This window comes from Miniopterus natalensis, chromosome 2, assembly GCF_054644295.1.
Source record: "Miniopterus natalensis isolate mMinNat1 chromosome 2, mMinNat1.hap1, whole genome shotgun sequence".
Lineage (NCBI taxonomy): Eukaryota > Metazoa > Chordata > Mammalia > Chiroptera > Miniopteridae > Miniopterus > Miniopterus natalensis.
This window is the reverse complement of record NC_142082.1, coordinates 132,391,483-132,418,712: the sequence shown is the minus strand read 5'-3', so window position 1 is coordinate 132,418,712 and position 27,230 is coordinate 132,391,483. Positions and strand designations below refer to the sequence as shown.

The following is a 27,230-nucleotide window of genomic DNA, read 5'->3' as shown; positions in this document are numbered from 1 at the left end:
TCCTCTTATCACTGGCTCTCTGGCATCTACAGCATTGCCTACGCATGGAATTTGCTCAATAGGCCTTTAGTGAGTTGTAAGTAAATAAACCTCAATAATGCTAAATGAATTCACAGTCATTTATTTCATTTTTTAATTTGTACTTAAATGTCATATACTCATATGTCTATGTGTACCATATGTATTTATGATGCATAACACTGTAATTATCACCTGACAACTCATCACCCTATGAGTAAGTTGCGTCTACCATTATGTTTCCCTTTCTGATGCCTGTTTCCTCCTTTCAGAAGTAACCACTATCCTGAATTTTATTTATCATTTTGTTGTCTTGAAAAAATTGTATACACACACACACACACACACACACACACACACACATATATAAACACACACTATTGGTTATATGTTTTTGAGCTTTATAAAAGTGGTTTCATTTTGTATGTGATCCTCTAGGGCTTGTTTCTGTTGTTTTTACTCATGTTTATAAGAATCATTTGTGTTTAAGCAGAACTATAGTTGTTAGTTTCTCGCTGCTGTATTAAATTCCATTGTGTGACTAAACCAACATTTTTTTATGCTCTCTCTTATCCTTTCTGCCCTCTGTGAACTTAAAACTGCTCAAAAAATAAACAAATGAATTTTTAAAAATATTTTAAAGGCAGCATTGTTTCTGATTGTTTGGAGAACTACTGCTTTAAAGAAAGACCTAATACATAAAAGTTCAAATTTATACCAAAACATTAGAACAGATAATAATCATTTTCCAAAGATGTTCTTTGCTTTACAAGACTATACCTTGAGATTCTTTTAAACAGCAGATGTCTCCATTCTATTTAAATGGAGTTCTGTTTACCCACCTTGGCTTTCCTGGTTCACTAGCCAGAAGCATATCTATATGTAAAGTGAGAAATAACTCTGTATCCAGGCAGGCGGCAAAATTAGGCAGCCTTAAAATGTGTGCTGCCAACATATAATGTCAAGGAGGGGCAGAGCCTGTCACTTATTTCGTAAGATATGAGCATTAGAGATACAACTTTTTTCTTGGCATCATAAATCTCTTTGTTGGTGTTGGCTCTACACACTAATCCACCTCTGATTCTGACAGCTGGATTGCTTGGGCTGTTTTCCTCTGAGTAATAATACCATCTCTTTAAAAAAATTTTTTTAGTTGTTTTTATTTATTTTAGAGAGAGGAAGGGGAGGGAGAGAGAGAAACATCAATGATGAGAGAGTCATTGATCGGCTGTCTCTTGCACGCCCCCTACTGGGAGTTGAGCCCAAAACCCAGGCATGTGCCCTGACTGGGAATCAAACCATAACCTCCTGGTTGACATGTCGACACATAACCACTGGGCTGCGCCAACCGGACCCATCTCTCTCTCTCTTTCTTTTTTTTTTTTTTTTTTGGTAGAAGTGATGGGATTTAATACTTTCATCAGGATGAGCTCATTGAATATTTATATTCTGCTTATATGGTACAGGAGCTACTTGGGAAGTCATAGTAAGATTTCCAAGCAAAAAAAATAGCACCTCTGATGAGAAGAGGGTTATGTGTGGGAGTTTGGAAGTTAGGAATACAGCACATTCTATTTTAATACTGATTTGTACAAAATGGAACAGGTGATTCTGAGCAGTTGGTTAAACATATTATAAAGCAGTTTTATTCAAAGAAAATTAAAGATAGTTAAAAACCCTGATTTATTTTAGCTTTAAAGAGTTTTCTTGAAAATCAAAGACAAGTTTTTTTGGGGGGGGCAGAAGCTAAATGATACAATTGAACATTTTTAAAAGAATCATTCATTTCTTTGTTCTCTTTTGTTTTCTCTCTCTGTGGCCTTTAGTTTCTTTACCTTTTCTTTTCTATCTGTTCCCTCCTGCTCCTCTCCTTAGTGTCTCTTGCATTGACAGCTCCGGGGCTTCATCTAAACTCACCCTTATTGTTACATCCTACCCCCTTCCTTACCAGGGAAAGTGCATCAGAATGAAAATGGCAAGATCTTTGGACAGCTTTTACTACTCTGATGCCAGAAAAGGGGAAATGGCTATTTTTCGGTCCATTTCCACAAGCTGCTGTTACATTATGAGCCAAGTGTTTTCTTCTTTAAACAATGATTAATATCTCTTGATTGACTACCTGGCAAATCACACACTGGACTAATCCAACCTATGAGTGAGCGGGATTTCCTTAGATTTGGGCAGGTTCGATTGAGCTTTCACTTGAATGTTCCGAAGTGGGTTTTTAATTGTTGAATTTTGTTTACACCAATTGTAGAGTGTGGATTCTACTATTTCATTGAATCATATGACATTGCCATCTTTTATGGTGAAAATGGTCAAATATCAGCAATGTCCAATAGCTCAACATAATATAACCAAGTCCAAACTCACACCACTCACTGTTGACAGCCAATAAGTTGAATGACAAGGTGTTGGGGCAAGGAAAGGGACTTTATTTGGAAAGCCAGCAAGCCAAGAAGACAGGAGCCCTGTGGTGTCTGAAGTCCATCTTACTGAAGTACAGAATTCAGGCTTCTTTTATGTCTAGGAAAGGGGAAAACAGAAGGGGCAATAGGTGATTAATGACCACAGACATCTGGGCACCAGCAGGGGTCCAAGGAAGACTGTGAAACTTCTTTGTTCTTAGTCTGCTGACTCTAGCTGATGTGAGTCTGGTGACGAGGTTTCTGCAAATCTTATATAAGCAAAGATTTTTGTACATACTTCCCTTATCTCCTTGGGAGAGGCACTTTCTGGTAAGGGTCCTGTTTTTGTAAAACTCAAGCTACAAGCAGAATTCTTCTAATGATTAGCATGTCTATATGCAAGACTAAGCAGGAGCTATTAACCCAAAGGCCATGGGAACAGAGCAGGCTTGAATAAAATGGAATCAGAGAGGCCGAACATTTCACTCTGTCATATTAATAGATGATAAATATTTGTTGATTAGAACTGAATAAACTGTAGAAATTAATCTATAAAAGATTTGAGGTAGTGTATAGGAAATGCAGACACAGTAAACTAATAAACTAACAAATCCATAAAGACCAAAGAAATTCTCAATTAATACAGGAGGTTTAAACAAGGAAATAAGACAGATAAACACACTATAAGGTCCTTCAAGATTGCAAGTTTTGCTATAAACTTGGAAGTTAACTTGCTGCGCCAAAATAACAGTGACAACATTTATTTAGCATTTATTATGTATGCAGCTTGGTGCTAAATGCGTTATATACACTTTGCATTGAAGCTCTACCACAAACCTATTTGGGTAATTATCATCTCCAGTTTACAGATGAAAGTTTAAAACAAAATTTTTACTATCTTGGAAGAGAAAACAGTTCAGTTCCTCAGAGCTACATTAAATTGAAAAAAATCCTGACAATGTCAACACTGCTTGAGTTAGTGCAGCAGATCTCTTGTAAGGATATACTTTTACTACCTCCTGGCCTTGGGCAAAGATTCCAACTCAGAAGAATCACATGGGGACTTCCCCCTCCACCCAAATTTGGACCCTATGGCTCCTTGCTCCTCAAAGTGTGACCTTTATGACAGCATTGCCAGCATGGCTTAGATGATTAGAAATGCAGAATCTCAGGCTTGACTCCAGAAGGCACCAGAACTTTATTTTAATAAGACTCCCAAGTGACTTGAATGTACATGAAAGTTGAGAAGTGTGGCTTTCCGTGTAGAGTAGGTCCCATGTGTCTGATTCTAAACACACTCCCAAGGTGATTCTGATGTAGCTGATTAATAAGATCACACTCTATGAAACACTGCCCCAGGACATGATAGCAACGTGCAATCCTCTGAAAGCATTTCTGCAAGCCATTGGAGAAGCCAAGGGGTCAAGGAGTCAAGGAGTCAAGATAGTAGAAGACATGTGTGCACAACAGTTGCTGTTCTGACGCTCCAGCTGGATCCAAGGGTAAAAACTAGGATACTGGCAGGGCTACGTTTACTTTTCCATCTCAGTGGGTAGAGGGGAATGAATCCCTTACATAAAAGAAAGTAGAAGCCCAGCTGGTGTGGCTCAGAGGTTGAGCATCCACCTATGACCTAGGAGATCGGGGTTCGATTCCCAGTCGGGGTGCATGCCCAGGTTGTGGGCTCGATCCCCAGCAGGGAGTGTGCAGGAGGCAACCAATCAATGACTGTCATCAATAATGTTTCTCTCTCTCCTCTCCCTTCCTCTCTGGAATCAATAAAAATATATTTAAAAAAAAAAAAAGGAAGTAGAACAGCCTACCTCAGACATGAAATTCTTAGACACTGAAACCACAGCTTAAAAAATTGTGTGAATTTGGCAATGACTCCTTTAATATGTTTGTACTTAACTTTTTAAAAAATGATTTAAATTATTTAGCACTAGGTCAAAGTGAAACTGTAGTGAGATGCATTGTTTATTTTGTGGCTGCAAGGACCCTTACCTACTCTTACGAGCATATGGTCAGATGGTATATTAATTTCTACTTCTGGAAATTTGGAGTGGTCCTGAAAGAAAAATACAAGCTAACAGGATGGGTTAATATGTAGCAGGGACCCCAATGTCAGGACCTCCAAATTTCTCACAACATGCCCCTTAAAGAGTAGGGAGTGTGGCAGGGGCAGTAAGCTGTAGGGGGCAAATAGCCATCCCAGTTTCATAGCTAAGAAAACAGCTACCACAAGGGGGAGCAAAGTCACAGTATTAGAATCGCAATTTCCTGGCTCTCTGGATTTTAAGTCAAAGGCATTCTCCATGTCCAGCTTTGTGAGGCAAAGTGGACTCTTAAATACGGGAAAGATAAAGTGAACCTGAAAAAGAAAACTTTGAAAAGAATAATTGACTTGTTCAATCAGACTGAATGGCTGGATCAGAAGAGCTCCACCGAGGGAAAAGCACGAATCAGTCACACATTTCACTGTAGGTGAACCTGTTTCATATGCTTAAAGGGACGATACGTTCATAGGAAGCAGAATGGAAAATTAGGAAAACCGACTTTGGAAGCAAGCTGACATGAGTTGGAATTCTGGCCTAGGCAGGCCTTTACATGGTTACTGAACTTTCCAGATTCTTATCCATAAAATCTGGGCAATGCTGTCCACCTTGTAGGGTTATTGTAAGAATGTATGCAAAATGCTTTGTTTAGCAGATGGGACCCAATCCTCAGCAACAATAAAATGGTAGCTTACTAATATTAACACATTAACATTCAAAAAAATGTATTGACTGTTTAGTGGACACCATGATGAAAGCAAAGGTAATTAAGATACTGTCCCTGAGTTTTACTTTTATTATTATTTTTTAATACTCACCTGAGGATATGCTTTTATTGATTTTATTTATGTTTAATTAATTAATTTTATTGATTTTAGAGAGGGAGGAAAGGGAGAGAGAGGAACATCCATGTGAGAGAGAAAGAAATTGATCCATTGTCTCGTCTCTTGTATGCACCTTGACTGGGGATTGAACCCACAACATAAATATGTGCCCTGACTGGGAAACAAACTCCACACCAGCAGGGCCCTTTATTGATTTAGACAGGAGGAAAAAAATATCGATTGTGGGCTGGGTATGTGCCCTGGTGAGGAATCAAACCCTCGACCTTTCAGTGTACCGGACCATGCTCCAACCAACTGAGCCACAGGGGCCAGGGCTTGTCTGAGTTTTAAATAGCTTTCTCTCAAAGAAACCTAAAACTGAGATGATAATAATAAGTCGCACTTCTCAGGCGCAAATATAAAATAAATTCCAGTAGCACCACGGATGGCGGATATGAATCACATTTAGATTTGACTACATAATCACCAAAGCAAGATGCTTGCCTCTGGTCTCTCTCCCCATGGCCAACCCATCTTTCTACACTGCCAACAGTTATCTTTATAAAACATATATTGGATCATGACACTTCTCTACTTAAAAGGCTCCCTGCTGTCTGCAGAACTGTGTCCAAGAGCTCAGCACAGGAGGCCTCCCCAGTTGGCCCTGACTTTCCTTCTCAGACTCTGCTTTGGCTCTTCTGGCTCTTCATGCTAGGCTTCCACAAGGCCGCTCCACATGAAATTAGGGCGGCCAGGTTCCGCAGTTAATCTTCTGTGTGGCAAAATGGGGGGGGGGACCTTAAATTTTTAATATTTTTCTTTACATTCTATCTCGTTGTTATAAACAGATTTGCTAAAAAACCACAAATTTTAAAAAGCCGTACCATGGAAAACATGCACACACACTCAGTTGAAACAGGCATATGTATGACTATTTTTCAGCTATCAGAGATCTGGTATTTTAGTGGAGGGCATCTTGTAATTCCATTTGCAATTGCCCGAGTGTGGTGCCCCTTCTTTCCCCCCTGGAATGCAACCCGTAGACTCCCTGGGATGGTAAACTACTCACTATTCATCCATTAAATCCAGCTCAAATACCACTTCTCGGGAGAGCCTTTCTCCCCAAATCTCTCGCTCCGTCCATTTTTCCTTCCTCGAGGCTCCCCAAGCCAGGAGTAGTTCTCTCTCCCACGGCATGTTGGGCTGCCCGTAATTATTTATGGATACCACAAAGGCTGCGGGATCCTTTGGGGCAGGGTCCTCACCACTGAACCCCCGGCTCTGAGCCTGGCGCTCAGCCCGCAGGAAGAACCCGAGTCTCTCCCTGGATACATGAAGCAATGATCAAAGCCCGAAATTCCCCCCTCTTTTCAGACCCGGCAGGGAAAATGTTTTCATAGTGGGCACACCTTTGGACACATCACTCTGATAAATCAGGCCCATAATACTCGAGGAGTGATTTGAAAGGAGCCAGAAAAGGTCACGGGCGGTAAATGTGGGTGGGTCCTGTCAGAGAGCTAGTGGCCTCCCAGGGGGGACCTGTTCCCACGCGCGCCTTTCCCACCGTCCTGGCCCGGAGAGCTCCCCTTGGATGGGGAGGGTACTGTGTTTGAGACAGGCGTTCTCTCCCTGGACCTTTGATTTTTTAACAGCCACGTCGTTCACAATTCAGACTCCAGTTTCCCTGGCGGGGTCCAGCATCTCGGAGCCGCATCCCTCTCTGTCACGGACACCCAACTCTGGCTTTCTGCAGTGGAGTCTGCAAAGAGCCCCCTCCGGTCTCCCAGCCCCGGCCAGAGGCCGCGCCCTGGCGGGGAAGGGGTTTCCCGGCGCCTGGGGCCGCGACCCCCACCCGCGCGGCGCCCGCGGAGGGAGGCGCGGGGCCCGGCCCGAGGGGCGGGGCTGCGCCGGGCCGCGGGAGGCGCCCGTCTCCCCGCACCAGCCCCGCGCTCCCCCGCCGGCGGGCCGAGGACGGGGAGAGGCAGGGCAACCCCGCCGGCCCCCCCGCGAGCCCGCCCCGCGCCCCGCGCGGTCCGGCCGGTCGCCGCCGCCCTCCGCGCAGTCGCCGGGTGCGGGCAGCCGCGGTCCGCGGGCGCGCCGGCAACTTCGCGGCCGCTGGGGGCGCGGCTCCTCCCGCAGCCGGTGCGAACGTCGCCCGCGGCCTCCGGGGGGCAGCAGCGGAAAGCGAGACGCGGCGGAGGAGGCGGCCTGGGCGCGCGGCGGCCGGGAGGCGGAGGCCCCTCGCGGCGCCGGCTCCGGGGACCTGAACTCCGGCGGCGGGCGCCCGGGACGCGCTCGGACGGCGCAGCGGCCGCCCGGCTGCAGCGGGACTCGCCTTCGGCTCGCGACCCCCGGCGGCCCCGGCGGCCGCGCAGCAGCCTTCGCCGACGGGAGCGCGGCGGGCGCGGCAGCAGCATCCCCAGCCCGGCGGGACCCCGGGGCGCCCGAGCCCGCGGCTGGAGCAGGAAGGGAGCGTCGCTGCGCCCGTCGCGGGCACGTTCCCCGGCTCCCCGCCCCCCGCCGCCGGCCCTGCCCCGAGCGCCGGGTGCGGGGTTTCTAACAATGGTGCGGAGCGCGGGCGCGAACCCCGCGTCCTCCCAGCGGCCGTAGAGGAAGTGGCCCGGCTCCGGGTGGGGTGCGCTGCGCTGCGCTGCGCTGGGCTGGGCTGGGCTGGGCTGGGCCGGGCGACGCCCCCCGCCCCTCGCTCGCCGGAGTTTGCCTGCGCGCCCGGCCTCTCGGGCGCCGAGCCCCCGGATCGCCGACGGCAGCTGGACCCGGGAGCATGGTGCCCGCGCCCGGGTTAATCTAGCGCCCGGCTCGCTCCGTCCTCGCCTCCCGCGCCTCCTGCCCTGCCGCCGGTCGGGGCCGCCGCTGGGGCGCGCGGGAGCACGACCCCCCTCCTCTCCCGGGAGACTGGTTTGCGACCACCTACCCGAACTTGGCCCTTGGGAGCAGACCCAGAACGGCTGGATAATGTCCACCCCGAGCAGATTCAAAAAAGACAAAGAGATCATAGCCGAGTACGAAAGTCAAGTCAAAGGTAAGGGCGGGAGCGGCCGCGCTGCTCCTTTTGTGTGCTTTCTTGTCACGGTGCTCTCGGGGAGCCGCGTGTCTAACTTGGGGTCTGCGCCCGAGGAGGGGCGCGGGGGGAGCTGGGGCGCCCGGCCGAGCCCCCGGGGCTCCGGACCGGCCGGTCCCCGTCGCGTCAAACCCTCGGGGAGCCGGGGGCGCGGCGGGTTCCCCTGGCGGCCGGCGCGCGCCCCGGGGAGGACCGGCTGGAACTTCGCCGCCTTCAGCCGGCGACTTGCACGGGCGGCGGGCGGCGGCCGCAGTTCCTGCCCGGTTATCATCATCATCATCATCACCACCATCACCCTTATTGTGCTTTTAAAATGACACCATTGTCACAGCATAATTTTTTTTAAGGAGTCATTTTTCTGAAGTCTGGACACCCAGTGGCCTATCCAGATAGAGCTTGATTGAGCGCAGGCAGCTTTGACATGTACCCTGCTCACTCTTGATTTATTAGGGCGAGGCCCCCTTTTATGAGCCCCCCCCCCCCGTTTTATAAAACAAACCCCTGGAAGCCTGGCAGGTAAACCAAGCAGGGACTCGTGGAACCTGACGCCTCCTTTCTGAAGGGCCAGCCTCCACTGCCATCTTTCACACTCACCCCGGAATACTGCTTTATCACTTGCATGGAAAATGAAGGTTTGAATGTTTTAACTAGTAGTTTCCGTCCGTGTACATCGTCAGCTAATGAAGGAACCTAATTAAGGTTGATTAAGCATTTTTGCTTAAGATGCTTGGTGGTTTGAAAGATATATTTTTCTCTCTAGAACAAGTATTTTGCTTTGCTGTCGAAGTGTTTCGTAAACATATGTGTTTATCGTGGCTTTTTTCTCTCTCCTCTTGTGGTCTCTCAAGGGTAGCTTTCTCCATTGAGACAATGGATGGAGCGTGGAGGTGGCCGCTGTTCTTTGGAACATTGAATGCAAAGTTCATTGAAATTGCCATGTGGACACCTGTGTTTGTCCAGCTACAATCTTATGAAAGGGCCGCCGGGAAAGGCGTTCCTGTACTTGCCTTGGGTGTTCTTTTGTGCGGTCAAGTTGTGAAAATGCCCCGAGTCCTGTGAGAGGACCTGGTGGGGGAACCCTCATCACCGGAGCGTGGACCTGGACCAGCTCACCCTGGCGCCAGGCACACAGTGTGCGAGCCCAGGGACTCGTGGTTCCTTTCTGCTGACCCCTACAACGGAGTTAGGCTAACCACGGCTCAGGAAGATTTTTATCCGCTTGTAATTAAGATAATTTATACTTACAGGAACTGGTTCCATTGACACAGACATTTTATTAGCAGAGAAGTAATTAATTTCTTTCTAAACAAGTAAACTTGGTAGTGCGCATATCCTTTCTTAATGAGTCCAGCAGAGCTTAAAACCTTTCATTTTATGGTAAAATTCTTGTTCATGATCACTACTCCTCTGTGCAGTTTTTCCACACGGCTCTTTGTGGCAGGTCCTCCATGGGCGGCAGTCTGGCTTTCCCGCTGCATGTACTTCCTAGTAATGGCTTGGTTGTTTCTGCTCTAGGGCCATTTGTCCATGATCAGTTTCTTTTCAGAAAAATATTCTTTCAATTATTTCCTTTTCGAGTATGAGTTCTATAGTTATATGGTTACTTATATGCTTGAGAGTATAGACCCTCTACGTTAATTAAAAATCAATCAAATGGGATGTTATTGCAATGTTTAAAATGTGTCTATCAAACCCAATCCAAGGAAAAATTATGAACAAGGTGGAGATTATTTTTGTAACAAATTCTATCCCTTAAAAAGTGATCTTTTCTCTATTACCTTTAACCCTCCTCACTTATACACCCCCTGGAGTCCTCAGGCTGCTTTATGACTCTTCACTGCACTTGACCTGCCCTCCTCCTGAGGGCCTGTGTCCACACTTGAATGACCTCTCCTGCAATACTTACACATCCCCTGTCTAACCCAGATCATCGTCTCCATATGCAAATGTGGGAGTAGGGAAATACAGTGGAGTCAGATCATGCACACATTTAATGGCACAAATTCGCCTGACTTGTAGGCAAAATCAAGAGGAGAGTGGGAGAGAAATGACTGTTAAATAGTGCTTGAGGCAAGCTGTTCCAAGCAGTGAGTGGGTTACTTAGTAAGGGGAGCATGAGAGTCAGGACTCTCTTTTTCTGTTTCATTTCCCAAATCCTTCTTTCAGGCTCAGTGTCTTCCCCTGGCAGACTGCTAATCCAGTGTTTAAAGATACAGTATGTGTTTTTGGAACAACCAACTCTTAATTCTAGGCAGCAATGTCATCTGATGAAAAACAAAAGAAATGTGGCGTATTCTATTGCTGAAGGGAAACCTGGCCAAGGTGGCCTCGTTAGGAGAAGATGTAGATCTGTTCCCAATGAATAAAGCCACAGATACTGGATTTTCTGGGTGATTTAGGTGTATGGGTGATTTCAAAAGTCATTTTTTATTATGTGTGATATTTTTTTTACCTTTAGACTTAGAACCTAATACTCTGGAGTATTGCTTTTTCCTATTCTCTCTTCAGTTGCATTTATTTCAGAATTTCTGAGATAATGTTTTGATCTAAAGGAATGACTCCAGATGTGGAATCTTGCCACTGTGGCTGCCTGCACATGTTTTGGGAACAGACTTCATGGAGCTATTCTCAGCTGTGAAAAGAACTATCCTAGGTGATAATGTGTAATTTTATGTGTAAGATTAGAAATGTATCCAGTTGGATGTATCATATTGGGCAAATCACTTAGCTTCCCTCTGAGTTTTGATTTTCTTCCCTGTAAAATAAGGAGATTGGATTCTCTCAATCCTAAGGGTCTTTGAGTCTAATCGAAGATGCCATGTCAATTCATATTAATTATCTAGTAAAAATGTTAAGCATTTTTGCATTTTCTCTCAGCTGCGGTGTGTTGAGGAGCATTATCTTTGCTTTCACTTTTTTCGTAATGAATTCACAAACGCTGTATTATTTGAGTAGTCAGGGAGTTAAAATGTGATGCAATAGGGAATATATAAACATAATAAAACCATGTTCAGAAAAGTACAGCAGGATTGTAAGAGGAGAGAGAATTGGGAATTATACAAGTAGTTAAAGAACAGATAGGTTTAAATCAGGGACAAAAGGACCACAAGCAATTATTTAAAAGGAATGTGTTAGCAAGGAAGAAAAAGACTGATCATTTTATGCATGTTGGTCAACTTCCCAAAGATTTAGAATCCAGAGAAAGTAATGTCTTGTGTGTGCGGGCCCTTAAAAAGCAAACTTGTCTGGAAAAGTGTATGAAACACAAACCATTTGACCATGCTACTTGTTAGCATTTCTGGCAAAAAGCTTAGCCGTGGAAAAGATTAACAAGTGGCCAACAGAAGATTTTGGGATCACCTGTTGGTTTTAGTGTAACTTTTGCATTCTGCAGCCAAAATATTGTGGAGCACATATAAAAAAAATACTCGTTCATATATGGGAACCCAAAGTATCACAAAACATTTCATGTGGTGGAATGCATGGATGGGAAGGTGTGTTTGCTTTTAATAATGCATATTGTTAGTTGCTAAGAGTTGACAGCTATTATTTGCAGTATTTTCCTAGGAATAATCTGATACTCGATCTACGTGCCACATGTACAGGAAGTGCCCAGAAAAATCTGTTGTTCTTCGACTGCTCTGCTGCCTGAATTACAAACAGGACACTTTGGTAGCAGATGGAACATGAGGAAATGCCCGTTCAATCTGAAATGACCCCATGTCATGCAATAGGTTTTAATAGAGAAATTAAAAGTGCTGTTGTCATTAGTATGGAACCTGTTGTGCATCTAATGTTCTTTCATCTAATGGGGAATAGAAAACAGCAGCAATTTAAATTATGGATTAAAACTGTATAGCTGGGAGGGACTTTAAACACTTCCTGTCCAACTCGCTCATTTAGAGGAGGCATAATGACAGAGTTACACAGTTAACTACTAGGGACTAGAACACAGGTCACCTGCTTTGCAGTAGCAGTGGTTTTCTTTTAGATTCCTTCACGAAATAGAGATAGGACACTTACCTATTTAGACTTTATATTCATTGAAGGCATCATAGTTGGACCTAAGAGAGAATAGCAGCTCAGGTCTGTTAACAGGAGTTAATGAAATTGATGAACTGTAACCACGTTGTTTTTTTAACCAAGATTGTTTTAAGAAACCACAGTGCCCCAGCAGCAGTTTCACACACTGGCCTTCAGATCAAGAAAAGCAACAGCGAGTATGTTTAAATGCAACTTGCTTGATATTTTGGTCAAGCTGATAGCAGCCATTGCAGTAAGCCTTCTTATATTGTCCAGAAAACCTGATTAGTTAGATGGAGTTCAAAAAATACTAAGGAATAGTTTTGGAGAAATTTTTGAGCAAAAGCATATCCTGAAACACAGTGAGGGTTGGAGTCTACTTAGGATGGTAAACCTCAGTTCTGACCATCGAGATAGGTTTGCTTATCCCAGTGCTATGTTGTGCAGTTTAGGAGCAACACCCTCAACTCTGGTTGTGATTTGAAAGTTTGTGGATTGACCAGACAGACCCTTATTTCGTTCGTGCTACCTGTTTTCACTTCAGGTCACACAACTAAGAATTGGTTAGAATAAAGAAGTGAGAGTAAGCTGTATGTCTGATCACTCCATCTATTTTTGTTTTAGTAGTTTGAAGGCAGAAGTTAGGATTAGAGACAGTTATTTGAAGAGATTTTTTTGGTTATCTGAAGGTATTTTTATTTGTTGGTCTTGGGTTACTTTCTATTGACATTATATATACATACGTGCTCTCCTGTTGATATCTTTAGATGGGAAGAAATAGAACATAGTATTTAAGAGTAGGAACTTTGGTATTAGCCATCCACCCTGCCACTAATTAGATGTGTTACCTCTAAGAGTCAGTGTCGTCATTTGTAAAGTGGAGTTAATACTAGTTCTTGCCTCCTTGCCTTTGTGAGGCTTCAGCGAGGTGATTTGTGGAAAGCATTTACTGACAGGCTTGGCATGTAATAAACAGTCAATAAAAATTAGTAATTGTTCTCTGTTTAATTTTGATTTTTCTCTACATCTTTGCTTCATGTTACATTCTGACTTAGATAAGCTTTTTGAAATTCAAATACATAATCTCCAGTCTGTTACCTGAATAGAGCTCAAAGTGGGTGACTCTTGAATCATCTGGATAAAGTGCCATGTACTATTAGAGCGGAGTGAGTTTCATGGTGGAATTAAAAAGGGAAATGTAATACGCACACCAGGCAGACTCCCAGCTCCTTATAAGGTAGATTTTATATCGCATCATTATTTTTTATCTTGGTGCGAGTAACAGAGCCTAAAAGCACATTTCCCGGGCTGCCATGTGTTTGCTTACAACTGTTGTTTTGAACTTTCTCTACCTAAGTTCAGCAATGCCCTATGGAAAATGAAACCTGAAGTCCAGTCAGTGGATTTTATTTACCTGTGGTGAAAAGAATTCTCATGACATCAGATAAAGTCACTGACTTAATTTCATAGTCTTGAGAAAAAAGGTTTTCTTTGAAAATCAATATAGAAATGAAATTTCCACTTATAACTGCTTATTGGCTTCTGCTTCATTAGAAAGCACTTTGATTTTTTTTCAGCTTTATTGAAATATAATTGACATGTAACAGACAGCACTTTGATATGAAAAATTATCTCTGTGCCCCAGCCAGGTAGCTCAGTTGTTTAGAGCATCGTCCCCATACGCCAAAGTTGTGGGTTAAACCCTGGTCAGGGCGCATACAAGAATCAATCAGTGAATGCATGGATAAGTGGGACAGCAAATTGATACTTCTCTCTCTCTTTTTTTCTCTCCCTCCCTTCCACTCCCTCCCTAAAAATCAATCAATAAATAAAAATTTTTAAAAGATTATCTATGTATGTCCTGGTACAGGGCTTTATTAAACATTATCGAGTGAATGGAATAGTAGTTTTGGGTTATTATTTTTTTATAGTGTTAACCAAAAAAGATTTGGGGCTATGAAACAAATCAAAAGTTTACTTGGGGCGCTAGCCAGTTTGGCTCAGTGGTTAGAGCGTCGGCCCGCAGACTGAAGGGTCCCGGGTTTGTTTCCAGCCAAGGGCACGTCCCTGGGTTACAGGCTCCATCCCCGGCCCCCCGGTCGGGTCGCCTACAGGGCGCAACCAGTCAATGTGTCTCTCTCACATCGATGTTTCTGTCTCTCTCTCCCTTCCACTCTCTCTAAAAAGCAATGGGAAAATATCCTCAGGTGAGGATTTAAGACAAAAAAACTTTAATTGGTATCTTAAAGGATTCGAATCCAAGAGACACACATTCTGGTAGCCACTCAAAATGTTCTCTGGAGAGAACAAGGAAAGGCAGCGTTTGTAAAGGCAAAACCCACAAAATGAAATTCTTTCATGCAAATGAAGGGCTGCTGACTAGGTTAACAGGATTGTTAGTTCCAATTTGCAAACAAGGGGGTGGTGAAAACTATAAGGAAGTGAAGTCCATCTGTGTTTAGGCAGCAGCTGCTGTTCTGAGGTGCTTAGGGCTCCAGGGAGTTTATGGCTGGGCCCTGAGCTGAGTTTAGCAACAGGTCAGCAATTTCATAGCAGCTCTGAGATCTGAAGCCTAAGATGTGCGTAGACCCCACTTCTCTAGTAGCCGCCTGACTATTTTACGTGACTCTCTTAGCCATGCTTCTTCCATTTTATTTTTCCCCATTATCAATAGGGTAAATTAACATAGTGATCATTCAGCATTATCTAGGGTGTCCCATGAAGTATCGCCACAAAATTAAGTTGAATTCAAATTGTGTGTAACATCTTTAGAAAGTCACAGAGCTGGAAACAATCTAAATGTCCAAGAGTGGTGAATGGTTAACTAAATTCCGCTGGGGAATGGTTAACTAACTTGTGTACAGGGAATGTTACGTAGCCATTAACAACGGTTTTTGAAGTATGGAGAAATATCTTGGAATAATTATCGAGAGAGAGAGAGAGAGAGAGAGAGAGAGACCATGGTTGTGACAAGCTAAATGGACCCAGAGCAGTGCCATGTACATGCCAGCCATATCCAGTGGCGTGATTTCAGCATGAGGAGAAAACCTAGTCAGGCCTCGTCTCGTATGTCATTTGACAACTAAAAGAAAATGTCACTTCCCCCAAGTCAGATGTTCAGTGAAGTCAAAAGTTTACAACGGTCATAACAGCGCCCAGCAGCCCCTGAGCGCCCTGGCGTGCGGGTCAGTGCTGCGGCTGCCTGGCGCGGGCGCGGGCTCCGCGGTGCATGCCCGGCCCCAGTGCGCCGGGAGGGGTTCCGTGATTTCCCCCGCCTGGCGCAGGCGGGACACCTGGGCTCTTGGAGCAGGTCTGCCCTCCCCCGGCAGGTTTCCTGATTTGCTGCAGGAACCTCACTTTGAACCCCACCGTCCCTCAGGATGGGGTGGGCAAGGTAAGTCCAAGGAAAATTTAGCCTTGGATTGAGTCTCTGATAATCGAATTTGTCCACAGGACAACGTCAAACTTCTTGTTTACCTACAACTCAGTGATATACTTTAGTTTTTCCTTGCTTTGAGTTCAGCCAATAGAGAGAGAGAGAGTGTGTGTGTGTGTGTGTGTGTGTGTGTGTGTTTTAATATTCTGCTTTTGACATTTAAGTTTTTAATTCACCTGAAGTTTGTGAACTAGGGACATATTTTTCATATGGATGACCAAAATTTTTAAGTTCCATTTGATAACTAGTCCCTTCTTTTAAAAAGTGATCTACTAGCTACTTGTATCTGGATCAAAATTTCATATATGCATGAGTTTATCTCTGGAGACTGTCTTGTGCTTCACTGGTTAATTTATAGATTCTTCTACCAATACTACAGTACCTTAATGACTATAGCTTTATAATAAGTCTTCACATCTGGTAGGCCAAATCCTTTTTCTTTACTCTCTTTCCAAAGTTTCTTTGTGATCTTGGTGCTTTCTTTCCCAAATACATTTTAACTCAGTTTTTCCTTCCATGGAAAATCCATTGGCATTTTGATTGAAACTGCATTAAATTCTAGATCAATTAGAAGAGAATTGGCATCTATATGATATTCTTCCTATCCACGAATATGAATATATCTCCATTTATTTAGCTGCTTTTAAAATATCTTACCGTAAAGTTTTATATTTCTTATGTTTTGTTAGGTTTATTTTATGATATTTTATAATTTTATTACTGATGTTCATGAGCTCTCTTTTAAAATTATTTTTTAATTGTTTCTGATATACAGAAATGCAGTTTATTCTGCATATTGGTCTTATATTATGTCCAGCCACTTTGCTTGTCTATTATTATTTCCATTAATTAAAAAAACTTCTTTGCAAATAAAGACAATCTTATTTCCTCCTTCCAAACTTTTTGACTTTATTTATTTATTTTTAGTATTTTTGCTGTAGGTAGGACTTTGAGTGCAAAGTTAATAAAAGTGGTGACATTGACTTTTTTTTTGTCTTCTAGATTTAAGGGGAATGCTTTTAGTCTCCTCCCTTAAAGGATAGTAAGGATAGTGCTTATTTTTGGTTTATTACAGACACTTTTTATCAGGTTAAGTAAAATCTCTTGTATTTTATAGTATTTTTTCTTTTTTAATCTGTTAATATGATGAGTAATAGGTATAGCTTTCCTAATATTAAACCATCTTTGCATTCTAGAATTAAACCTCTCTTCATCATTGTATACATATAAAACAGTTTGCCAATACTTACTTTAGTAGTTTTTCCTTTGTCTCTGAATTCTTCAATGAAATGGGCCTAAAGTTTTCCTTTCTAATAATGTATTTGGGTTCATATCTAAGTTAGATATGAATACATTGCATCTCTTCCTATTTTGTGGAAGAGTTTGAAATTCTTTTTTTTTGAAAGTTTGGTAGAGCTAGTTGAGTCTAGTTATTTTCTTTGTGTGAAGAACTTTTTAACTGCTAATCAGAAACTAGTTATTTTCTTTCTTATAGGATTATTCTTTCTATTGCTTATAAGAGTATGTCTTTACATTTTTTAAAAAGAGGAAATTTAATTTATTTTTTTTAAAGATATGTAATTACAATATGATTTGAAAGTAATAGTGTTTGAAAAGCTATATTTTTCAGAAATTTATCTATTTTGTATGTTTGATGACGTAATATTGATGATAGAATTCTCTTATGTTTTTTTAAAAAGTGGCCGATCTGTATTGAATTTAAAATATTTTAACATATTTATTTCTGCCTTCTCTCTTGATGAATCTTAAAGGGGTTTGTCTATTTTTGTTGGTTTTCTTTTTATTTTGAATTCTGTTCTTTACTACCACTTTCCTAAATTTTTTTGGGCTTATTGTTTATTTTTTAAAATTGGATACACAGTGCATTTATTTTTAATGCTTTTTTTGCTACTGTAGGCATGGTTTCTTCTTTGGCCCATGAGGTATTTAAGAGTATGTCTTTACATTTTTTAAAAAGTGGGGAAATTTAATTTATCTTTTTAAAGATATGTAATTACAATATGATTTGAGAGTGATAGTGTTTGAAATTAGTTGGGGATTGTTTGCTCTATTACTATCCTCTGGAGGAGTTCATGTAAGAATGGAATCATCTGACTCAAGTGGAATTATCTGACTCAAGTGTTTATCAGAACTCATCAAGGTCTAGTGCTTTCATCAGGAAAAAAAGTTTACCATTGCTTCCAAATTTACAAGTTTTCTGATTAACTGACATAAAAGTGTTTATAGTATTCTTATATCTTTTTTATCTTTGCAGCATTTGCAGTTATGCCTCTTCTCTGCTAATAACAAGCGTGTGTGTTTTCTCCCTTCTTGATTGACCTTGCCAGATGTATGTTTATTAGTCTTTTCAGAGAACTAGTTTTTGTTTCCTTGGTTTATTGTATTTAGTTTTTCATTAGTCTATTCTCCCTATTGGTCCCTTTCTTTAACTTCTTTTGTGAGCATTATTTTGCTGATTCTTTTTTCTGAAGTTCTTATTTATTTTCCAAGTTCTTATTTTTCTTCTTTTCTAATGTAAATGTGTAAGGTAATAAAATTTTCTCTAAGTACTGCTGTACCTACATTCTACAAAAAATTTTTTAAATGTTTTTATTGATTTTTTTTTTTTTTTTTTTTAAGAGAGACAGGAAGGGAGAGGGAGAGGGACATAGAAACATCCAGGAGAGAAACATCAACATGGATCGGCTGCCCCCTGCACCCCCCTGTTGGGGATCTAGCCGGCCACCTGGTCATGTGCCCTGACAGGGAATTGAACTGTGACCTCTTGGTGCATGTGCCGATGCTCAACCACTGAGCTACACTGGCCGGGCATTCTACAGATTTTTATCTTTAGTGCTTTTATCTTTCAGTTCCATGTATTTTCTAGTTTACGTTATGATTTTCTCTGTGACTCATGGTCTGTTTACAAGCATGTTTTAAGTTTTCCAGGTACATAGTTATTTCATTTATCTTTTTGTTACTGATTTCTGACTTAATTCCATCATAGAATCTGGTCTGATTTTTTTGAAATTTTTTCCTTGGCAACGTTTTCTTTGACCACCCATGCTGTTTAAGATTATCAGCCTTAACCTCTCCTGGCCCTTCCTGTCTCCATTCCTCTGCTTACATCTCTCCATAGCACTTTTTCTCATTTGATCTCTTTTATATTGACTTCATCTTGTTTAGGGGCTTCTTAAATTCCTTACTTATGTGAAGGCTGGTGACGTGTTTAAATACATTACACTTTTTAAAATTGAGATATAATTGACATATAACATTATGTTAGTTTTAGACGTATAACATAATGATTCGATATTTTTAAGTTTTGTGAAATGATCACAATAAGCCTAGTTAACATCTGTCACCAAACATAGCTACAGCTTTTTTTCCTGTGATGAGAACTTGTAAGGTCTACTCCCTTAGCAACTTTCATACAGTTATTTTTAATTTATCCCATATTGAATTCTGTATTAGCAAGAGAACCCTGTAAGTTCAAGTTACTATGGGAAGAATAGATGTCTTTTCATAAAGATAATTACAGAGATCTGGTCCTTGCCATCCAGAAATAATGTTTATAATCCGAGCTCCATACACTGAGAAGGATACACATACAAGAGAGCAAATCATGTTACACTCACACTTTATAAATTCTTTGTATATAGGTATGTATCTGCACATGGGAAAATCCAGGATATATGGATTTTAGGGATGGAAATGTGTAGGAAGGACCAGTGAAAACCTCTCACCAATGTAACAACATCCAAACCTGTGGAGGATTTTTATGAGTTTATTTTCGCCAAACAGGCCCTTTGCCAGGGAGCAGGATTTCAAATGGTCCAGAGAACAGCAGTTTGCAGCTTCCTTTATGCCTTTGACATTAAGGAGGGAGTGTAAGGAAGACGGCAAGGCAGGGATCAGGTTACAGGGTAGTTAACAAGATCATGTGCTTTTTTGTTGTTGTTAACCCTCACCCGAGGATATTTTTTTCCATTGATTTTTAGAGAGACTGGAGGGGAAGAAGGGGAGGAGGGAAGGAGGGTGAGAGAGAGAGAGAGAGAGAGAGAGAGAGAGAGAGAGAGAGAGAGAGAGAAACATCGAGAAACATCGATATAAGAGAGACACGTGGATTGGTTGCAGGGGATCAAACCTGCAACCCAAGCGGGCAGAGACCCTTCGGGGGTGCATGGGTGGATGCTCTAGCCTCTGAGCCACACTGGCCAGGCAGACTATGTGGTTTTTTTGAGGGTTAATATCAAGGACATTACTTCTGCTATTTCACAGGTGTGTTAACCTCGATGCACAAGAACAGTGGACAGGGCTGGCCTAAAACCCTTCACTGAAGAAGTTACAGGCCTGGGGCATGACAATCCTGCGTGACACCTGCCCAGTTAGGAATTTATGATCAGAGCACCCTGTGAGGTTACTAATCCCCCCCAATCCACACTCCGATACCGGCAGAGCATGAAAATGTCCACACTTCTCTGATTAACCTGAGATTCTGTTGGGAAATCTGGGGTCTTGGTAAACATCCAGATTCTCGTTTTTCATTGCTGCAGTTTGCAGGTGACAAGTCTTCCTTTTCTCGCGGAGCTTCCACTCTTTTACCCCTTGGGGCTCTGCTCGGGAGCGGCCAGTGGAGGCCGAGCACCCTCAGCCGCCCTGGCACAGCAGGCGCACTCACAGAGGTCCAGGTCCCGGTTTCTGGGCTGTCATTTCCAGCTGCCGCCTCAGCGTGTGTGGAAGGCCTCTGGACTTTCGCCCTTGGCTTTATTATTCCCAGGGTGCAGCTCACAGAAACAGCTCCCCCCTCGGCCCTCCAGCCGCGCACATCGAGCCGGAGGTTGTCTGCTGAAGTCGGACAGTTTTCACCTCTGAGGAAGCTCGGAGTTTAGACCCCCTGTGAAGTTAGCATGCGTAAAAAATGGAATTAAGCCTCCAAACGCTATTTTACCAAGGAGAGGGAGCAGGAAGAAGTCTGCCTGCTCCTCTCGCTTTACGTTCATAAGGGCCGTGTGGCATATTTTGACGAAGTTCTCTTGTGAGGATCAGTGATGAGTTTTTTCGTGGGTTCATATATATACATATATTTTTAAATATATCTTTATTGATTTCAGAGAGAGGAAGGGAGAGGGAGAGGGAGAGAAAGAGACATCAATGATGAGAGAGTCATTGATCGGCTGCCTCCTGCCCGCCCCCAACTGGGGATCGAGCCCGCAACCCAGGCATGTGCCCCGACCGGGAGTCGAACCCTGATCGCCTGGATCCTCGGTCGACGCTCAACCGCTGAGCCACGCCCGGCCGGGCTTGTGGGTTCATATTGAATGTCCACAATCAAGTACAATTCAGTCAAATTCTAATTTCGTAAGCACCATGGAAAGTCAGGGCTCAGCCCAAGGTATGCTCACTGCTGCGGGACTGGGTGCTGCTGGGTCCCTGTGCTTAGAGGAGGGGGAGGTAAAGAGGGTGGTCAGAAGAGCACCACACGGGGTCTGGCTGGCCCCTTGGCTCAATTAATTTATTTCTCATTTCTTCCCGATGCCCAGTTTTCACCTTTCTTTTCATCATTGCAGACAGTGGACCCATTCCTTGCTGATAACATGGCACTGAAAACTGGTACTTTTTGAGAATTTCGCAAAGAGAATTTGTTAGATTTTGTGTCCCTTAGAAAAGAATTTCCTGAGTACAATACCCCCTCATCCATGGTTAGGCTTTCCATGGTTTCCTTGTGGCCAATCATGGTGTGAAAATATTATATAGAAAATAACAGAAGTAATGAATTCATACATTTTAAATCATGTGCCGTTCTGAGTAGATGATGAAATTTTGCCATGTCCAGCTCCTCGAGTCCAGGATGGGAATCCCTCCTTTGTCCAGTGTGTCCACGCAGTGTACGCTCCCCACCCCTTGGTCACTTAGTAGCCATCAATTGTTGGGGTACCACAGTGCTTGTGTTCAAGGAACTTATTTTACTTAATAGTAAACTAGAGCGTGAGCATTGATGCTGGCAATTCAGATATGCCAAAGAGAAGCCGTAAAGTGCTTCCTTTCAGTGAAAAGGTAGGTAAGCATAGGAAATAATATAGTATATATAGGGTTTGGAACCATTTGAGTTTTCAGGCATGCACTGTGGGCCTTGGAACACGTCCCCTGAGGACGAAGGAAGGGAATGCTGCTATTGCAAAAAGAGAAAGAGATATGAATGTTTTTGCAAATGGTGGTCCCTTTTTAATTGAACTTCTATTACAATTGTTTTAAAAATGTTTATGGGAACTCTCAAATGTTTCACCAAAAATCCGTGTTTGAAAGATTTCCAGATACCTAATCTACAAATAAATATCTCTTGTTTGAAGCTGGGAACTCTACTTCCTGCAGTTTGGTTGACATTGTTGTCTTTTCTGTCAAGCATCTCATTTCCTCCAGTGGTCCTGGAATTACATTGTGAAATAATTTAATGAAATAATTTAATCAGACTGCTGGGGTCTGAATCCTGCTCCAGCCAGTCTCCAGCTATTTAACTGTGGACAGATTGCTAACTCTCATCCTGCCTTACTTTCCTTGCCTGTAAAATGGAGATAATAAAAGTCCTGAACTTTAGAGCAGTGTTGAGATAAGTGGTGGGTTGAACCAAGAAACTGTCTGGCACACAGTAAGAGCTCAAAAAATGTTAGTATGTCAGCTCTGGCTCTGGAAGCAATAATGATAAGCTTTAAGTTACAAAAGGCTTAGTCGCCAAGAGGAGCCTAAGGAGACCTGAGGGCTAACTGTAATATGGTTTCCTGGATAGGATCTGGGAACAGGAAAAGACCAGTAGGTAAAAACTAAAATTCAAGTAAAGTTTGGGCATTAATTAATTTTTTAAAATATCAGGTAAGAGAAGGAAAAGAAAACATTTTCTGTTTTAAAAAAGTCTTACTCATCTAACTTTTATGGTTATTGAAAACTTGCTGGCTAAAGTACAGAATTGGTAATGCAAAAATGGAAATTCTTGCCCCCGCCAGTTGGCTCTCTTGGTTGAAGCATTGCCCCTTACACCAAAAATGTTGTGGGTTTGATTCCCGGTCTGGGCACATACCTAGGTTTTGGGTTCCATCCCCGGTCAGGGTGTGTACGGGAGGCAACTGATCAATGTTTTTCTCTCTTTCTTCCTCTCTCTCTAAAATCAATAAACATATCCTTTGCTGAGGATTTATAAAAATAAAAAAAAATTCTCAAAGGTATTGGAGTATATCCTTCCAATGACATCATTTCTGTTTGCATTTATAATGTTTATATGTTTATTTACTAAACAAAGGGGATCATTTGTAGAATAGTTACTATGAACTTTCTTTTTGCTCAACAATATATCACTAATACCATGCTACTCAGAGTTGGTTTGTAGACCAGTGTTTTTCAGTAAGCCATTTATTACCAGGAGATAAGGGGAATCACGGCACTGTTTCCTTTATCCAGAAAGTCTTGCCTGCCATGAAAGAATGTCAGCTAAACTAAACAGTGCTTAGTGATGTGATGATTTAGGTTCTGGCACAAGCTCTTTATCTCATCGGGGATCTGCCACAAACAGTTCCCTGGTCTTCATTTGAGTAGCGCTCATCTGCACCATCCCATAGAAACCTAGAGATCAGCCTTCTCCCTTTCACAGCTATTACTATTACTTGTTCTTTGTTGATTTAGAGGGAAGATTGTCCTTCAAGTGGAATAGTGGTGACATTCGCCATGGGCCACCTATGTACTTTAATCTTCATCAGTTTCAGTGATTGGGCCTCCTGTAGGAAGGCAACATGTGTAGAGGTTAATATTTTCGAAAAATCCAATTCAAAGTATGGTTCCTTTTGGAGCCTCAATTTTCTAACTTGAAAATGAATGTGATTATTGCACCTATTTTACAAGATTGTTGTGAGAATCAAGTAAGATTATACCTGTAAAGAGCTTAGCACTGCTCTTGGCAAATAGTGCTCAATGAAAGTGAGCTGCTATTATTATTATTATTATTATTAATTACTACTACTTGAAGCTGTTGTTTTAATTTTGTTCTTAAATCATTTAAAACTCATCTCCAGAGAGATTAAAATTACTTAACACACTTAAATCTTACAAAACAAACACTGAAAATGTGGATTTTAATGGTTCTTTAAAAAGCTATGGGAGATAATCTAGTTAACCACAAGAAACTATACTGGGCCCAATCTTAAAAAAATTGTGTTGGTTGGCTTCCTATGACATTTAACCCCAAAGCAACACTTTGTTACAATTCCTTGCATCAGCCTTGTTAGAGAACCTTGAGGGCTAATGAATTCTAGTTTCTCTGTGTGTATGATTGCAGCTATAGATGTAGATTGCCTACCATTAACCTGCACTAATTGTTCATTAAGTATTTCCAAAAATAAATCATCTGCCAAAGAAATGAAGAGATTTTAATTATTTCAGCCACTGTCAAAGGTATAATCCTCTCATTTGCTTCCAGCTAGGCTATATCTGTCTGGTAGATATACATGTACATGTGTGTTTCTCTCCTCCCTTGGAGCAGGGCAGCACCCTTCCTAAAGAACACCCAAGGTAGCCCGGCCGGGCGGGGCTCAGCGGTTGAGTGTCGACCTAGGATCCGGGCAATCGGGGTTCGGTTCCCGGTCAGGGCACATGCCCGGGTTGTGGGCTGCAGCAGATCAATGACTCTCTCATCATTGATGTTTCTATCTTCCTCTCTCCCTCTCCTTTCCTCTCTCTGAAATCAATAAAGATATATTTTTTTAAAAAAAGAACACCCAAGGTAGACACTCACTGCATGTCCTTGGTCAGCAGCTTACTGTCACTAGTCTTCCCGTAGCATCACTCTGATTTTTCCTGTGTGTTCACCTACAGGTATTCACTATGCCATTAAAGTCTTCATAATTTGATTGCTTTGGAGTAAGATCTAGTCTCTCCTAATAATGAATCAGAGAAAAGCTTGGGTCCAGACTGATACTTGTGACCCGATGCAGAATGCCTAGTTGTAATATAAATCTTGCTTGCAGTTATTACTGTTACTGTCTACAGTGCCAACGGCTAACATTTACAGTGTGTTGCTTTTGAGGCAGATCATATTGGTGTGTCATTTTCATATTTATATTGAAAATGAAACTCAAAATTTAGAAATCTGAAGTATTTTCCCCAACATAAATACTAAAAGGTAGGGCCACCAGGGTTCAAACCTGTGTTCCAACCATCCTGCAGAGCTAGGAAAGGATACTGCCTTATGGAAAGTTAAATGCTGAGATTTCATGTCAGTCATTCTCTTTAACCTTCCAAAAAGCTAGGAAGAATAAGTACCATCTTTGTCATAATAAAGAGTTTATATCAATTCATATAAAAGTGCTTTTTGTTCAGCGCTTGTTGCCTTATTATTATCTCAATGGGTTACTTGATGAGGAAACTCATGGTGGAGTTGCCTCTTTGTTTGCAGTAAAAAAGACATTTTCGGGGAAGACATATTTAAAAAGTCCTAAACTGGAACACTTGCTAAATTTAGTGCTCTGCTCCTGGGGGTAATAAAATTGCTGCCTTCTCCTTTGTTACTCCCACTGAAAGGCCTTGCTGGTTCCCAAGTGAAGAGGCCCCTCCCTGTCTTGATTTCTCCTGGGAAAGAAGTTGTATCTCTCTAGCTCATTCTGTGAATTCACTTAAGACTTTGCCTTTTGTTGCTGCTGTTCCTCTTTGAGTGGTGTTAAGACTTCGGGTCGAACCACTTAGTGTGTATCAGAACCACTTGGAGGGATGGTTTAAGCAGTGTGCTGGGCCCCACCCCAAGTCCTAGAATTTGCATTTCCTACCAGTTCCCAGGTCACAAGGCTGTGGGTTGGAGCCCATTCTTTGGGAACCAATGCTGTAAAAAGCAAAGCAGTTTCGTAACTTCCTTAAGTTTTCCATTTAGATGCAAATTTTCCTCCCAATTTCCCTAAGATCTTTACCTTTTGTACAGTTGCTCTCAATGCCTGTAAATGGACATCAAATCATGCCAATTTAAACTAAGTTTGTAGAAAATGCCTCCTGCTTCTGGCTTTGCTACTTATGCCCGCCCTTAATGTGTTAGTTTCTCAAATTATAAAGAGCCTTTTCACACCTGGGTAAATTGAAAACTAAAGTGGGAACATGATGAGCCCTCGAGGAATAAAGGTTCAATTTCCCTGCAAATCTGCATGTGCTTTTGAACTAAGGAAAAAGAGGACAAGGCAAGGTACCGTTTTTTAAGACCTCCTGTAGCACATCGCTATTTTCCACTGTCACTACCAACTCTTAGGACAGTCCAGAGCCTTGACACCTTCCTGTGGAACTGTTGGGGGCAGAAATATTAATATGCTCTGTTGACTGTGATTATTAGCTATAGTTATAAGAAATATTAATCATGTTCTGTTAACTGTGATTGTTCTGTTTTAATTAGAAAAAGCACTTTCTAACCTGGCTGGGAGTTGTAACCCCTCCTCCCCATGGGAGATGGGAGATGACCTTGGAATGTGATCCATTCTCTTTAACTACCTATCATCATGGAAAGATTAACAACCTTGTTGCAGAAACAAAGGAGTCCCTGAGGTGCCCCACTCTTTTGCAACCCCAGCCCAAGTTTGCATTTCCTGTAACCTATATACCATTATACCCATTCTTATTCCTTTTTGCCCACTTCCCCCCAAGTAATCTTTGTCCTTCTGCCCAGTATAAGTAACTGGTTTATGGGGGGTGGATTAGAGCAGATTTTATGTGGACAGATCCCTCTGCTCTCCCATTTTTCTGGCAATATTGGAATAAATGCTCATATATGATTCAACCCTGTCTCTGCTTCATTGGCTGAAGTAGCAAAAGGCAGCCTGGACCCATTGTGTCCAGTTTCAAAACAACTGCTGTGCATTGTTTTGTGGGTTATGGTTAATTCAAGTTAGTGTAAAGATGGGAGTATTTCTATAAGTAGGTAATTCTGTTACGTTTCATGAGAGCTCTTATTTGATTTTTAAAAAAATCTTAGGCCCACTCACAGTTTGTGAAATTCCTATAGCAATAGTCACAAGGGAATTAGAACTTCTGTGAGGGTTAGGATCTCAAGTCAAACAATGAGGAGAAAAATTAAACAAAATTATACTCTTGAAAATCCCTCGGTTACTAGGTTACCAAGAACTATATCCACAAACGCTCACAAGCCAGAAATGAACTTACATTTCTCTTTGCTTATAGAATATGGACTCACCCTTCCATTTGGCTAAATCAGGTTGAAAGAGCAAAAGAAAGTTGAGGAAAACAAGATTTTCCGTTCGTCTGTCAGTCCCTTCCAAGTAAATATGGACATGTAGTTAAATTCCAATAAATTAAATGTGCTTATAATGTGGCTCTATCATATTGTTAAGATAATTGAAACGTTTGCTTCTGAAT

General features: G+C 42.2%; 1 protein-coding gene across 2 annotated transcripts in view; it reads left to right on the top strand.

The window, feature by feature from the left end:
• Positions 1-8,206: 8,206 nt before the first annotated feature.
• The window catches only part of SRGAP1 (SLIT-ROBO Rho GTPase activating protein 1), a 233,976-nt gene continuing 214,952 nt past the window's right edge, over positions 8,207-27,230 (top strand). For both annotated transcript variants that reach the window (XM_087814567.1, XM_087814568.1), the window contains exon 1: positions 8,207-8,344. In XM_087814567.1, the coding sequence (XP_087670693.1) occupies positions 8,278-8,344 (67 nt within the window). In that variant the 5' untranslated portion in view covers positions 8,207-8,277. The remainder of the gene's footprint in view (positions 8,345-27,230) is intronic.